The sequence below is a fragment of the Rutilus rutilus genome (assembly GCF_951802725.1).
Source record: "Rutilus rutilus genome assembly, chromosome: 13".
In the NCBI taxonomy this organism is placed as follows: domain Eukaryota; kingdom Metazoa; phylum Chordata; class Actinopteri; order Cypriniformes; family Leuciscidae; genus Rutilus; species Rutilus rutilus.
This window is the reverse complement of record NC_140218.1, coordinates 31092221-31108008: the sequence shown is the minus strand read 5'-3', so window position 1 is coordinate 31108008 and position 15788 is coordinate 31092221. Positions and strand designations below refer to the sequence as shown.

General features: G+C 35.5%; 1 protein-coding gene across 3 annotated transcripts; it reads right to left on the bottom strand.

Annotated features, from left to right (window-relative positions):
• Positions 1 to 527: 527 nt before the first annotated feature.
• On the bottom strand, positions 528 to 12116 carry LOC311302865 (cadherin-like protein 26). Of its 3 annotated transcripts, XM_084428983.1 has the most exons (17): positions 12039 to 12116; positions 9606 to 9722; positions 9307 to 9462; positions 9053 to 9197; positions 8297 to 8490; positions 8026 to 8157; positions 7708 to 7890; positions 7114 to 7433; positions 6862 to 7004; positions 5862 to 6086; positions 5398 to 5619; positions 2880 to 2998; positions 1972 to 2133; positions 1851 to 1883; positions 1680 to 1757; positions 1295 to 1497; positions 528 to 1038 (listed from the first exon to the last, which is right to left on the bottom strand). In XM_084428983.1, exons 1-16 carry the CDS (start codon positions 12072 to 12074, stop codon positions 1297 to 1299), a joined length of 2466 nt encoding a protein of 821 aa, XP_084285109.1. In that variant the 5' UTR covers positions 12075 to 12116; the 3' UTR covers positions 528 to 1038; positions 1295 to 1296. The 3 variants fall into 3 exon arrangements, with proteins under 3 accessions (XP_084285109.1, XP_084285107.1, XP_084285108.1); XM_084428981.1 differs by having other exon boundaries at positions 536 to 1497; positions 1680 to 1760; XM_084428982.1 differs by having other exon boundaries at positions 537 to 1497.
• Positions 12117 to 15788: the final 3672 nt, after the last annotated feature.

Below are 15788 nucleotides of genomic sequence, written 5' to 3'. Positions count from 1 at the left end.
TGCAATGTAGAATATTTTTAGCAGCAGTGTAAAAGTGAATAGAACATACCAGGCACAATACTGGTAATAAACATGAATATCTATTGGTACAATATGCGTCACATGACTAAATTTACGTAATCGTTTTTAAATACCACTGGTTTCACAGTCCGCACTACAACGCGAAAACGGCGTTTTCAAATGTATCCACTTTGGAGTGCGTTTTCAAAAAAGCTTCGTTTTCATAAATAAAAATGCAGTGTGGACGGAAGGACAAACCGGAGAGAAAAATATACGCTTTCAAACGAAAATGTATTAATGTGGACATGGCCTTAGTGGTTAAAACACCCCCCTAAAGGTTACCAAGTGACAGGTAGGAAACTAGCTGTGGGACAGCGATAAGACGTACAAATATGAAGCGGTGACTGTCTGGCAAGTAAAAGTGCTGCATGTTGGGATCATAGGTTGAAAAACAGGTTGAACAGGTCAAGGGACTTGTCAAAATAAAACATAACTTTTGCAGTTCCCAAAGAATAAAACCATTCATTCTGCTTTTAGTAGATTAAATACTGAGTTTTATTAAGGATTTATTGTCAAGCATATGTCAATGTACATTTACAAATAAATTGTCACAGTCAAACATTTTTTACAACAATGTCTCAAAAAAACACCTAAACCAGGAGCGCTTGTTTTCTAGCTGACAAATGTTGCACTCAAGGGAACAACAGACCCAGATATGTCACAGGTTTTTGCATAACACAGTCACAGTAGATATTGTCTTCAAACATGCTTATCAGCAACAAAAACTGAATTATCACCATCCGCCCATGCATTTTTAAAATTTTATTTCAGATAAAAGCATTACTGAAATTTTTTATTTTTATGTTAAATGTCTGCAATTATTTAAACACATTTAACATACAGACTCCATTCAAATGTATGATTTATACTATAAAATTCAAGTAAAAAAAAAAATCACCATAGAATGTACAACATTCAATTACACCGATGACATCATCATAATATTTTGGAACATGATATTTCTTTCTGAATTTTCTCCTGCAGCCAACAGAAAACAAGACAAAAAAAAATTATTACCACTGACCCAAAACCAAAAACCTGAGCTTACCTAAAACATGAACACTATTAAACAGTAGAAAAAATGGTCTTTGAAGACCCTTGTTCCATTTGTCCTGAATGTTTGACTCAGCAGCGCTGATCATCCAATATTCTGTATCAATATTTTTTATTTCAAGTTTTCATTCAGTATCTCGTTTTCAAAAAAATCTGCTCCACTTCTTGAGATAACTGTTACCTTTACATCAGGTCAGGTCTGGAAATCATTGCTAGTCGACAGAACCTGTTGTCCAGATTGATAAGCATCTCTGGATGAAAGTCATTCTCTGGAATAGAGAGTGCATCCAGTTCGGCATTGTCCATAGCTTGTCCTTCATCCGCGTAGCAGTGAGGCTCATAAACAACAAACTCCTCATCACGGGTTTGGAGAGCAAGTAGTTTCTATAGAGAAGAAGGGGGGAAGGAAAGCGCAATGAAAATGGTTGACCATCCTGTCAAACATTTGGACATGTTTCTTATGATCTAAAGGTTCTAAATGCTTCTAAATTATTAATGATAAAGAATGAGTACATCATGTCCAATCCTCTGATTAGTAGTCTATGTTGAAAGAAGCATAAAATCACCTCGTTGATGATACCAGCAAGGCTGTTGCTCAGGTAAGCCGCATTGCCGTAAAAAGCACTTGATCTGATACTCGAACTCTGCTTAAAAAAACACAGATTATAATGTAAGAAAGGCTGAGCTGAGCTAATGTTTGCATATGTTATTAATTATTACTGTCACTTCATTCTTACTTTGAAACTTTCTCTGTATGATCTTGTGGAACGCTAGAAAACACACATAGCAGAAACAGTCCATCACAAAACCAATGAAATGACCAAAACATTGGAAACTTGCTGTGGTTGTAATACTCACCCTATTTATTGAGCGTATGAACATCTGGTCACGGTTACTCACGGTTTGTGATGTGAGCTTGTGGCTTGAATTTACATTTGTAGACAACTTAAAGCTGGCTTTTACATTGGAAGAACCTGTTTTCTGAATGCCTATACTGGAAGGAACCTTTGTGAAGACATCCTGATGATTTAAATTAAAACAATCATTCAAGGTAACAATGAATGTTTTATATAAATATGAGTTACACTTATCAGTATTTTACACTTTACAATAAGTTTCGGTTCATTATTATTTGTTAATGAATTAGGTAGCATGTACTATGAACAATAGTTTTTACAGCATTTACAAATCTATAAAGTTAATGTGGTAACATTTTATTTTACAGTGTTTCCTACAGATATCACGTTACTGCAATTATATTCTTCAAATAACAAGAACTATGCATAATTTCAGTCTTGTCAAAAAATGTCACATCAAGTACATGTACTTTTCAATAGTTTTGGGTTAATTTGAAATAAATTACTACTTTTATTCAGCAAGGACATATTAAATTGACCAAAAATGACCAAAACCTTTACAATGTTACAAAATCTTTCAATTTCAAATAAATGTTTTCTTTTCATTAAAAGGTTTCATTAGAGGTTTCTTGAGCATCAAATCAGCATATTAGACTGATTTCTGAAGGATCATGTGACACTGAAGACTGGAGTAATGATGATGAAAATTCAGCTTTGATCACAGGAAAAAATTAAAGTATATAGCAATAAGAAAAATTACCATTAAATGAACAAATGCTGTAAAAGAACTGTTCATTATTACATTTTATTACATAATGTTGACATATAGAACCTTGTTGTAAAGTGTTGCCTAAAAATGAATAAAATGCACCAATTCAAATATTACTGTGGGTTGTGTGATGAAATTACCACGCAGTCTGTTCCTGGATTTTCCGTATTTGTTTTGATGAGACAACCAATTCCATCGTCAATTTTAATCATTTTTCTTTCTGCCTTGCAGGAGATCAGAAGGACCATCAAGCACATTGCTGAAAAAAGAGAGAATTTCTGTTTACCTTGGTGCAACTGTGGTTCGATTAACAGTTAAAGACCGCCAGAAATGGTTAGTCATAGTGGAAAGGTTGAGTGTTTATGTACCATACAGAGAATCTTGCATTGATTTAGTCAGTACCGTAGCCCCAAGGTCCAGCCACACAACTTCAATCTCTCCGGAAATGGGTGGCATATTGTCCCAACCATCTGAGACAATAAGTCTCTGAACCAGCAATGGATGAGGTGGAGCAGTTGTCAGGGTTAACAGGAGACTGAACAAAAACATTGTTGGACAGTAGGAAGCTATTAGTATTAGCCTGTGCTGTCTCTCCTGCACACGTCTCAGAACCGCCCAGATCAGTGGAAGAGGAGGATAAGCATATAGCAGGAGATCTGGCCACACGTGAGCTAGGGCTTGTACTCGAACAAGTACTTGATTCTGCTCAACTATAGGGAACAATGTGTTCTTGTCCTGCTGGCAAAGAGGTCCACTGACACCATCCCATATCTCTCCCAAATTGATCAAACCACTGGTCTGTGGAGACACCTATCCACTGAGCTCAGGCGAGAAAGGGAATCCGCCACACTCTTGTTCTGACCAGGAATGTGCATTGCTCTAATTGACATGAGGTGTCTGTCTGCAAGAAGCAACAATGCTGAAGATCGATGAGAAACACTAATGTGGTATTTTCTGTTTTCACTTGTACCTTTAACGCTATTAACCAGCATTGAAATGGCAGCAGGTGTAACCACTGCTGAGGCAGCAGTTCAGTCATGGGAATTCGATGTAGGGTTTCTGGAAACTTGGAACCTTGCTACCACCTTTTGTTCACTGTGTGAGTTGCCCTCATTGATCTGGAATCCAGGTGCATACCCAGAAAACACATTGACAGATGAAGAACAAACAGCTTTTCTGCAGATTCATCTTCAGCCCTGAGGCTGCAACATGCTTCAGTAAGTGCAGTGTGTTGTTGTTGGCTGCTTGTCGATGTGTAGAATCAACAGGCCACCCCACTGCATTGGTAACTTCCAATGCTACCTGAATACATTGTGTGATCGCACATGGGGAGAGAGAAAGTCTAAAGGGAAGGACACAGTATTGGTATGTTCTGCCCTGGAATGTCTGAATGTAATCTGGATGTGCAAATATGCATCATTTAGGTTTAGAAGGTGAACCACATGCCAGGTTCAACAGCACGCAATACATCTACCACACAACATAACATGCAGAAAGGAAGATGTTTGAGGTGACTGTTCAAGCATCTGAGGTAGAGGATTGGTCTGAAATTCTCACCCTGTTACTGAACAAGAAAATATTTTGAATGGAAGCCCCTGGGGTGGATCTGAAGCAAGAGCCTGGCAAAGGTCCCAAACTACTGTGGGCCAATACATGTACATAACAGGGGTCTGTTACTGACTTGATGACAATATACGTTTTCTAGTGTATCGAGGAGCCGCACATTGTTTGTAATGTCCCTCCAATGTTGTATATAAGAGACTGAAAAATGGACTGTCACAGACCCTGCAGCATCAACGGTGGCGAGGGGCAGTTCTCTTATATACATGAACACATGTATTAGAAGGAACAAGAAACAAGAATCACCACTTGACAGGGAGGTCCAAATGTTATCACAGCAACCAAACACAATACTCTGGTAAACCAGTGAGCGTTCTTAAGATTAGGCCTAGAAATCACATACAAACACCATGCGACCCAGTAAGATGGTAATGAGTACCCTGGTTGACTTAAAAGTTCTACTAATATTCACCTCAATACTGTTGGATATTCCCCTGATGAGAGACCCTGAATAACCAATCAGTCGTTTAAGTCAGATTAATCCATGCAGATGAAACGCAGCGGGGATTGCCAAACAATCTGTGCACAATCGAGCAAGATCATTTTGTGAGAATAACAAAGCAAACCGTTCAGTTTAGTCCCTTGTCGGTTATTGTTTGTGTCTATGTTATAAACGCTGTTGCGTCCTGTTCACCTGCCTGTGTACATTAAAGCTTTATCATATTTTGGAATCAAACTTTGTCTGTCTGCTTCGTCAGCCAAAGCGTGACAGGTATGTCATTGATTAGAGTCACGTATGACTGGATCAACATGAGATTCTCATAAGTGTACGCTAGTGCACAAACTTTTCCACTATGATTCACCATCTTTGGTGGTCTGAAACAATAAAATGGAAGTGTAATTCTCAAAAGCATATGTCATTCAAAAACCGGTTTCTATAGGCTTCCACATAATTATTTGTTGTTTTACCACACCTTTAATGGTTGGATTGACTTGTACAGAAGGATGGGTTTTTAGTATTATGAAACTGTTTGCGAAATCCTTCATCATCTATTTGGACTGTTAATACCATCAAAACATTGTAAATCACTGCATTACCTATGAAGATCAGAACTGTAAGAACAACGATCCAGGCTGCAGCAAGTCCCATTTGAGCCATCCGAGCCATCCTGACATGGCAGTTGTGAGCGATAGAGCAGTCACACACTGTGACCGACAGGTTTTGGATGGAGTATAATCCCTGCTGGTCTGATATCTTGATCTGGAGGAGGTGATGACCTGAATACACACTGTGTTCTTTTACAACACTCACTGTTGTGCCTTCAAGAGAAAAAGATGTGTTAGTATTACTGCTAAAAGATACAGAAACACAATCTCAAAGAGGTGGTGGAAGAGTGCTGTCTTTCTAAGAGATCTCTGGCATTATTTGCCTAGAGTAATATAACATAACACTGTTCATAACTTAATTTTCTTCTGTGATGTGTTTTCCAGATTGAAACAGGACATTAAGTGAGGAATTGTGTAGGGTGGACTGGGATGAGTGAAGTAGAAGGTGACATTACCATAGGTTGGTTCAACTCTCCATTTGTCCTTAACATCTCCTAAAAGCTCATAGTGGAAAGGTGAACTGTATGGAGGAAGGTCCAGGTCTACAGCTGTGATATTGGCCACTGTGGGCTCTGTATCCAGGCACATGTTGACTGTGTTCACTTCCAGCATTGGTACATTATCATTTTGATCATTCAGGTGAATAAATAGAGTTCCAGTGCCTGTCAGCGGTGGGACACCTGCCAGTCGGAGACATGGGGTAAACAGAAATTCATTTGGAGTACAAAACATGATAATGCCATCCATGAGTTTAGCTTTCTTCATTATGATAAGAGGACAGTTGTATCACCCTAACATTTCTGACACTGACTTTATGCCATTATCGTAAGTCTGGTTACACAAGACTAACTGGCTAACTAATTTTTTTCATGCATTTTCCGCTAAACAGATGTTAATGTTGGACTCTGTGTGGTTAATTACTTCATTAAATTTAATTTGTAAATAAGTTTGTAAATAAAGTAAAATAACTTCCTTGTCCAGGTATACTTCAGAATATGAGAATATCTATAATAGTTAGAAGTACACTACTGTTCAAAAGTTTGTGGTCAGTCAGATTTCTCTTAAGTCTGTTATGCTCACCAAGGCTACGTTTATTCGATCAGAAATACAATAAAAGCAGTAGCATTGTGCAATAATATTCCAATTTATCCCTGTGATGCAACGCTGTAATTGCAGCATCATTACTCCAGTCTTCCGTGTCTCTTGATCCTCAGAAATCATTCTAATATGAAACATTTCTGATTATTATCAATGTTGAAAACCGTTGTGCTGCCTAATATTTTTGTGGAAACAGTGATAACTTTTTCAGGATTCTTTGATGAAAAGTTCAAAAGAACAGCATTTATTTGAAATAGAAATCTTTTGTATTAAAATTGTCTTTACTGTCACTTTGGATCAATTTAATGCATCTTTGCTGAATAAAAGTATTAATTTCTTTAAAAACCGTCATCTTACCATCATCCACAGCATATAGGGTTGCTCTATAGGTGCTGTTTATCACAAATGGCGACTCTCTGTCCAGAATTGTATTCGTGGATACTTGTCCAGTCTTTGCATCAACAGTTATCCATCCATCAATATCTTCACCTTTAACAAATCTGAGAATCAAAGAAATACCAGATGAATTCACCTGTGTTTATATGTGATCCTGTACCGCCAATAAACTACAGTGGCATTAGTTTTACACATATTATAAGCTTCTCATACTTAAATGTGTTTATATGGCTTCCATCCATGTCTTTAGCAGTGAAGGTTGTAAGACTTGTTCCTGCTGCTATGTTCTCCATTATGTGAACGTGTTTAACAGGGGGTCTAAATACCGGAGGGTCGTTGACATCTTCAGCATAAATGGTCACTGGAATGGTATTATAGAGGTTTTCAACACTCATACCAGAGTTTTGGGGTATAACGTCGACCTCCCACTTGGCATTCTCTACTTGCTTTTTGACCTTACATGAAAAGTAAGGAAGTTCGTTCTGCACACTGATGAATAGACTTTGGTATGTTTGCTCCTCGTAGTCCATTTGCTTGGTGTTTGGAATGAGGCAAAAAATAAAGAGAGTTCAGAGAAGTGTCGAGATGAATGTATGCATACATATTTTCATATCCTTTTTTTTATGTCAAAATAGCTCCAATCCCAGCAGAGGCAACAATATAACGACAAGGTATTTCAGTGCAAACTGGTTCTGGCGCAATCAAAACATTTTCTGTTTGTTTGAGCATCATAACCAGCCTAAACCAGCAACACTGACTCAACCTTTGGGCACGCTGACACAATAAAAACGTCAACCATATGCATACCTTAACAACTGTTAAAATCCCCTCGTTTGTTTTAGGGTCTGTTTCAATTTTGAACTGCTCTTTTTTATCTCCATGGATAGTGTATTTGGCTTTCCAGGCTTCTGAACCACGGGTGTCTTTGTCTGTTACTTGCAGTCGCAGAACTTCAACCCCAGTTTCTCGCTCCCTGACCTTTCCAGGTCCCTGAAACACAAGTCAAATATTTGGTTGGGTTTTATAGACCAATATGCCTACCATTAAAAAAAAAAACAAACAAAAAAAAAACCAACAATAGCAAGCATCAAAACTTGGAAACTTCCCGTCCAATATGAAACCTACTGTTTTGCCAGAGAACTCTGGAAGATTGTTGTTTTTGTCCAAAATATTGATTATCACTGTACTTGTACTTGATAATTGTATCTTTTCCCCTTTGTCCTTTGCTTCAACCAGGATTGTATATTTCTGAGCTTTCTGGAAAAGATTAATTTAGTAGAAGATTTCTTGTGTAGGAATGGAGAAATATTTATAAAGCACATAAAGCAATGCATGCCAAACAGGTAAAGGTACAAAAGTGGCTTATTATTACCAATGAAAGAAATTAGTTTCATACCTCATAGTTCAAACACCCATTAAAATAAATTGCCCCAAATTGTTGTTGTTGCTGATTTGTGTCTTTTTTCTGCTGAATATAAAATGTAACATTATCTGGTGTTGGTGTGACAGACTTGATTGTTAAATCAAATGTTCCATTGTTTGTTCTTGAATCATCTTCATCAGATGCCAGTACTGTCACTACTGTTTCACCTAGAAAAAAAGTGCTAGATGAATGTAAAGTAATTTCTTCACCCTCAAATAATTTATTCAATATTTAAGAATATTTCACCCAGTCCTTATTTATTCACCCTTATGTTGTTTCAAACCTGTATGCTGTTTTTACTGCTGTATTACAGAATCCAATCTTATAACCAGGGTCATTGCACTTAGGAAATTTTTTTTTTTTTTTTTTTTTTTTTTTACACTTTACACTTTATAATAAGTATCTTTAACAATAGCTGGGCGCGAGACACCGACCAAAATAAGTTGTTTAGGCTATTCATTAAAAATCTTGCTCTCATGTCTTGTAATAACTTAAATAATAAGTTACAATGCCTCAAATTAATTTGAACTTTGATTGTAAAAATAAATAAATAATTGTTGTGTCATGTGTAACAATTCTAATAATTTGAAAAAGAAATTTTCTCTAATAAGAGAAAATATTATATAGTGGTCTGCAACGACATTAAAAAAAATGTCAAATGCCTTGTTGTGGGTGACCTAATCATTTAATTTTACAATTTCATAAATAAATTAAACTAAACTGGGTTACCTTGAGAATGTGACTCATCCACAGTCACTTGGTAGACCGACTCCTGAAATTTTGGAGCGTGATCATTTATGTCCAATATTTTGATATGAACCCCGAGCCTTGTCTCCACTTCATTGGTTGATTTGTCTTTTGCTTCAAATGTCGACTGTAATTGAGGCCAGCGCATGTCAATATACAAGCCTTTTTTGCAGTGTATTTACATGAATTTCAATGCTATTATGCAATGATTGATTTGTTTATAAGGGAGTACTTACTCTGAGAAATTTAATTCCTTGTTTATTTTCAAAGTCCACCTTTCCATATACTAAAACATTACCTTCTTCATCAATATTGAGAATACCCATTGGCTCTAAATCAACACCCTGACCTTTTAGATGGTATCTGACTAAATAAGCCCTTTCAAGTTCAATCTGAAACACAAACAACATGCACACTTAAGTGTTCACATAATCATGCTAATCCAGTACTTGTACACATATGTAATGTGAAAAACGCTATAAAAATGAAATGGAATTGAACGACAAAACAGGTAACTGTTTCTAACTCCGCTCACCTGGCCTAGGATATATGGAAATGGACCAGGGTTTTCTTCCTCAATAGAGAAAGAATCAATGATCCATGCACGCTTCTGTCTTCGCCTGTCAGCCCACGCACACACGGTCCAGGTAAACTGAGTTAAAAAGAAGTGAATAAAGAAGTTATAAATAATGTTATGAAAGTTGTTATAAAGGTTATGTCAATACGTGAATCTCATGAATTCCGGCCATAACGTCCTATTTTGCCTACATTTTCATTACCTTCAGTGCTGGGTAGATTACTTACAAATTGTAGTCCATCACTGAATACAAATGACATGAAATTTGTTTTAGTTAGTAACATAATCTATCACATTACACGCAATATAATCTGATTACTTTTAGGTTACTTTGGACCTAACTCGTTTATCACATTGATTTGAGTAAAATCCTTTATCATGCTGATAAAAAGAAAAAAATACAAAGAGAAAGAAAAATGTTTATATTTTCTGTTTTGAACAACATTAAGTGCATGAAACATTACATTATTGCATTATTTCCCAATCTATTTGTGAAGAAAATGCAGGGGGTTCGTAAACTGATGAAAAGTTAATAATAACAAATTAAATCTTATGCTAAATTAAAAGAAATGAAACATATTAAAATTAAAACAATCAAAATGAAGCACTAACTAAAAATATATATATTTTCTCTGCATTTTTTTCTATTTTTTTCGGTCTCTCAAAAGTCCATTTAATTATACTCGCCTGACTAGTGGCCGTCTGAACATATATAAGCAATAGGCTTTTTTGGATCGGAAGATAAAAAGATAAAAAGAATAATTAAGGACAATAATGCATTTTTAATAATTTACAGCCATTTTGTGAATATTAAGTAATCATGTAATCAATAAAAAAGTAACTAGTATTTTAAAATGCCATATAATCTAATCCTCTACAAGGATTTCATTTTTGGAATGTGATTACATAAACTTTAATACAAATACACCCCCCCCCCCCCCCCCCCCCCCTTAAAATTTGTAATGCAGTCCCCAAATTGCTTTGACTATACTTTAAATATAAACATTTTGCTGAGAAGATTTTGACAAGCTTATTAAAATCATTTTTGATTTATTGCCATAGTTAATTTGCACCAAAGGAGAACTTGTGAAGAATAAATTATGTTGCATAAAGGACTCTTTATTATGTCCAGTTGAAAGTTCCTTCATATAGTTTGACAGGAATCTTATTTATAATTTCACTTTTTTTTTGGCCAACATTCACATTAATAAATCAAACCTTCTGTGATGTTTCACTTTCTAACATTGCTTGAGGACATACCCAGCAAACACAGAACACCCAACCTTCTAACAACGTTTTATCAACATGGCCAAAAGGTTGCTATAAATACGTTGTGTGGTGAAGGTTGTTACAGCGTTGTCACAATGTTGACATTAAACCACCGTTCAGGGTCATTGTTTAAGGTTGTGCCAACGGTGTCTTGACAACCACTGGACTACATATGTACTCGTCACTGCCCTGAAGCGCGAAAATCAGACTTTTAAATTTCAACCGCCCGTTGGGCTCATATTGTGTTGTCTCGTTCTTCATCGAGCAAGGATACGTGAGTATTGCGTTTTATTTACCTCAGCTAAATAAGATACGTAATTATTCAAACACAACCTACAACTTCATTTTCTAATGTGACTAATGTAGCCTCGCTTGCACTGTTTAGTTTTTCATTTCATTTGTCTGCTATTTAGTCTCATTCGTTTCTTTGCTCCTCTGGATTTGTGGATGTTTCCTGGAGTGATTCCGTTTACCGAACTTTATTGTCCGGCTTTCGACTACTGTCTGCCATGTTTTGTTCATTAAATGTTCTGATCTTTGCTTTTTATGTTTTATTTATCAGGCTATACTTAAAATAAATTTGTATAGGCTATTCATTCATTTAGTTTTTTTCTTTTTTCACAAATGTATGACTTTTGGAAGTGCAATTTGATTACCATATATGCAGTTAGTTTTAATACAGTTGAATTAACGTAACCTTCTGTAATTCTTACTCTTCAAAGTGTACACTTGCAGGTGTTGATTATAATTAGGCTAATTTACTGATAGCCCCATTAAATAATAATATGGAAGGATAAACAATATTTAAATATACATACTCGTGTTCATGTGTCATGATCTCAAAGACATACAGGAATGAAAGACACTTTTCATCCACACCCAATAGTGGTAACGTGTCCAAGTCAACAGAACTAATTGAATAAACATGCTCTATACAGTTTTTACTATAAGACACACGGCAAATAATCGCATCAGCTAATCATTCAATGGAAATCAAACATTATTCAGCTCATTGTACATAAACCTGGATTTCACCTGACTTTATACAGTGTGCTAGACTTAGTTTCTGCAACATAAACACATGGCTAAAGCTGTATCACATCACACAGGCCTCGAACTCACCAGCACTAGGAGCAAACTGACAGGAAGGGTCTTCATGTTGAAGCAGATGCAGTGTGAATGAGTCTGAGTTTCCTTCTTTCTCATAGAGCAACAGTGTTCACCGCTGCTCATATAACTGATGGGAGAGGGGAGGGGATATTCAAATCAGGGAGGGCAGGGACTGGCTCAGTGCCATTTTACTATCATTGATATACTATTATAGTTTTAGTTCATAATTTGAATTATTTGTGTGTGTGTGTGTGTGTGTGTTTATGTGTCTATAGTTTTATTGTTTTAGTTTATTTAGTTTTAGTTATTTTTGTAGGCTACTTTAACTAAGTAAACCAAAATGAGAAATATTGCTTTGGGGCAATTCCACGCAAAACTGTCACATCCATAACGCCAACACAATGCCATGGTATTTAGTTGGCGTTATGGATGTGACAGTTTTGCGCAGAATTGCCCTTTGGCAACTATAGCTGTTAAATATGCTTAAAACATTCAGCAAATGTTTTGTACTTTATACAGTAATCAACATCTGAAGTGGATCAAAACCTTTCATTAAAGTTATACATGAAGTTAGAACAATACCTGTTCTTGTCTTAGGACAACTTTGATGAACTTGTCCTAAGACAAGAACAGGTAGGCCTATTGTTCAAATCTCATGTATAACTTTAATGAAAGGTTTTGATCCTTCAAATGTTGACTACTGTACCTCATTCAGAAAAGTATGAATAATGACTTCAAAATTAAGAGCAAATTCGACCAAAAAAAAAAAAAAAAAAATTCCAAAGGTAAATGTCTATGAGTAATGACGAACGGAGATACTGACAGTCTTTTCTGTTTAGATGGTTGAGGAGGTCGTGGATGATGGAGCGGAGGATGGTGGAAGCACACACCGGTGTGGGAAGAGAGGTAAGTGATTGCAGGACGACGAAGAAGACGACAACGAAGACACTGGAGACTAGGAGAGACTAGATAGTGATGTTACATTTGACACTGAAGCTTCAAAGTATGGGAGGCCGGATGGGACGTGTGTTCACATTAGACTTGCGCAGACATGTGAAACACTTGCACGTACAAACGTATATTTGCACATATATATGAAACTACGGTGATGCATTGCTGCCACATACATATTATTTTTTCCACTCAATTGTGTCGTAATAACAAGATGTTATGTCATTTTAATGACATCTTTTCCCGTAATAACGAGATTTTATTTTAAAACAATATATTTTCTAGGCCTAACAAGGACATTTTATCCACATAAAATGTATATAGCCTATCATGCCTTTATTATACTTCTACGTTCGAAAAGCTGAAGCAAATAGTAGCAGGACATTCTAATGCTTAATGTGGCTTAATGAGACAGTGATATTAAAAGATCAAATTCTGTACACACCTAATTAATAAACCATACTATGTATATAAAATTAGATGTGCCCAGAATATGAACGCAACACATTTAATTACACGTTCGTTTTCCTCATATTAAGCCCTTGATTCAGGGAACAGGGAAATACTGTATTTTACCACCTCAAACGCCATCTTCATTAAAACATTTTTTTTTTTATTAAACGCAAAGTTTTTTATTTCAAAAGCATTTCTAAATTCAGTTCATATTTCCAACAAACGAAACTCAGAGCCATTCCCCTGCCCATAAGCGGTGATATAGGCTACATAAACAAGTTTATAAAAAAAAAAAAAATGCACATATTAATAATAATAATAATATAAACATTGTTTATATTATTATTATTATTAATATGTGCATTTTTATATTTTATATTTTAAGCAAAACTGAAACCAGCGTTGGGCATTTATCTGTAATAGGCTAAGTGTTTATTAAACAAATACAACACTTAGGCTATTACAGATAAATGCCCAACGCTGGTTTCAGTTTTGCTTTAAATAAATTTGTTTAGGCTTTATGACTTTTATAACATAATGTATGTTTATTTTATAGGCTACTGAGCCTATATTTTTCATTTTTGTTTTGCATTGAATACCATTTAAAGGATTTTTTGTGGAAAAATGCCATCCTCCCATAGACATAGACATAGACCATGTTAAGCGTTTTCTTTATAATAACGTGTTTCTATGGGAGGAAAACGCTTAACGTGTAATTAAATGTGTTGCATTCATATTCTGGGCTCATCTACTTTTATGTACATAGTATGGTTTATTAATAACTTGTGTACAGAATTTGATCTTTTAATATCACTGGCTCATTAATGTTGGTCTAAAGATGCATGGAAGGTAGGAGAAGACAATGAGGTGAGTCCTTACTCATGTACGAGACCGGACAAAGTGACAGAGTGAGGTGTGTGCTTATAAGTGTTTGTGGTGATGAGCAGATGACATAAATAAAGCCATAAATTGATCTTTTCAGTTGAATCATTGCCACATTGTACTAATTCATTCCCTCATTTTAATTTAGTAAAAAAAATAAAAAAAAATAATGGACACAGTTTAACTGAATTAAAATTAGAAGACAAATTAGTACAATGTGGCAGATTACAAATTCATAATTCATGCTTCGTAATCCAACAACAATCTAGCAACAATTACAAAAGCAAAGCATGCATGTGAAATGCCTATATTAATGTTTTACCCCTTGGTGTGGAGGTCTTAATTTCTTAATTTCACCATAAACAAAAGCTAAACTAGCTATAATATGAAAGTAGATTTTTCACTTAAGTGAAAATTAAATTTAGTTTCATTTAATTTATTTTACTTACCATAATGACAAGTAAAAAAAATAATTAAAAAAATGCTTTTTAGATATGCATCATATTTTCTGTTATTTTATAAAAAATATAAAAATATATATATATTAAAAAAAAAACAGAAAAAAAATGTATAAACCCCACAACAGTCATTAAAGCTAGTCAGCATGTGTTCTGCTCATCAACACTCTGGTGTCAAGCGAAAATTAAACAAAACTGAACAAAACAGATTTAAACCCAAAACTGACTTTCTTTTTTAGTTTATTACTACAGTATTAATTAGTAAAATGTGCTGTTGTTACCTTGAGGAGCTGGTTAATAAAAATTCTTTGGAAACATTGTCGAACAGTAAATTATGAAAATTATCTGACAAAAGGCACACCTAATTCCCAACAATGAACAGACAATGTTATCAGAGGGTGTCATCAGAGCATTGCCTGCATGTACTTTTACTGCACATAACTGCATGGTTTCTGAGAACAGAACAGGCTTGGCAAGTTAGCACATGCTAAGTGAGTTTATGTTAGCCCATTATTTGTATTTTACAAATTTGACCTTAGCAGTCCATATTTGGTCAACTGTGTGATGATGTTACAGTATGTCAGTTGTTGAGATGTAACAATAATAAAAAAAACATGGATATTGATTGATTGAAGTTAAGTTGTAAAACATGCTATTAAAACTTAGCAGACAGTTTTGAGAAAACTCTACATAACAAATTAAACAAGAATCTAATGATTCAGTTGATACACGTTTTGTAATTTGACATCCATTAACCTGTAACACTTATGTTAGGTTTTCGTTCTTTTTGGTGGACATTTAGGCCCCGTCCACACTACTGCGTTTTCGTTTAGAAACGGAGAATTAAAACGAATACGATCTCCGTCCACACCAGCGTTTTAGCTGCGAATTGATCTCCGTCCACATTAAAACGACTGAAAACGCGGATCACGTGACCATTCACCAACACTGGGCATGCGCATGCCGGTGTAAACCTAGAGACTTTCAAACATAGACTGTAAAAAAATGCTTTCAAACA

Excerpts from the sequence above, each read along its gene's own strand:
- LOC311302865 (XM_084428981.1), bottom strand. The coding sequence starts at position 12,074 with ATGAAGACCCTTCCTGTCAGTTTGCTCCTAGTGCTG. Across the intron at positions 9,723-12,038 it reads TCAGTTTGCTCCTAGTGCTG|TTTACCTGGACCGTGTGTGC; the intron begins GTGAGTTCGAGG and ends TTTTTAACTCAG. Across the intron at positions 8,158-8,296 it reads ATGGGTGTTTGAACTATGAG|AAAGCTCAGAAATATACAAT; the intron begins GTATGAAACTAA and ends AATCTTTTCCAG.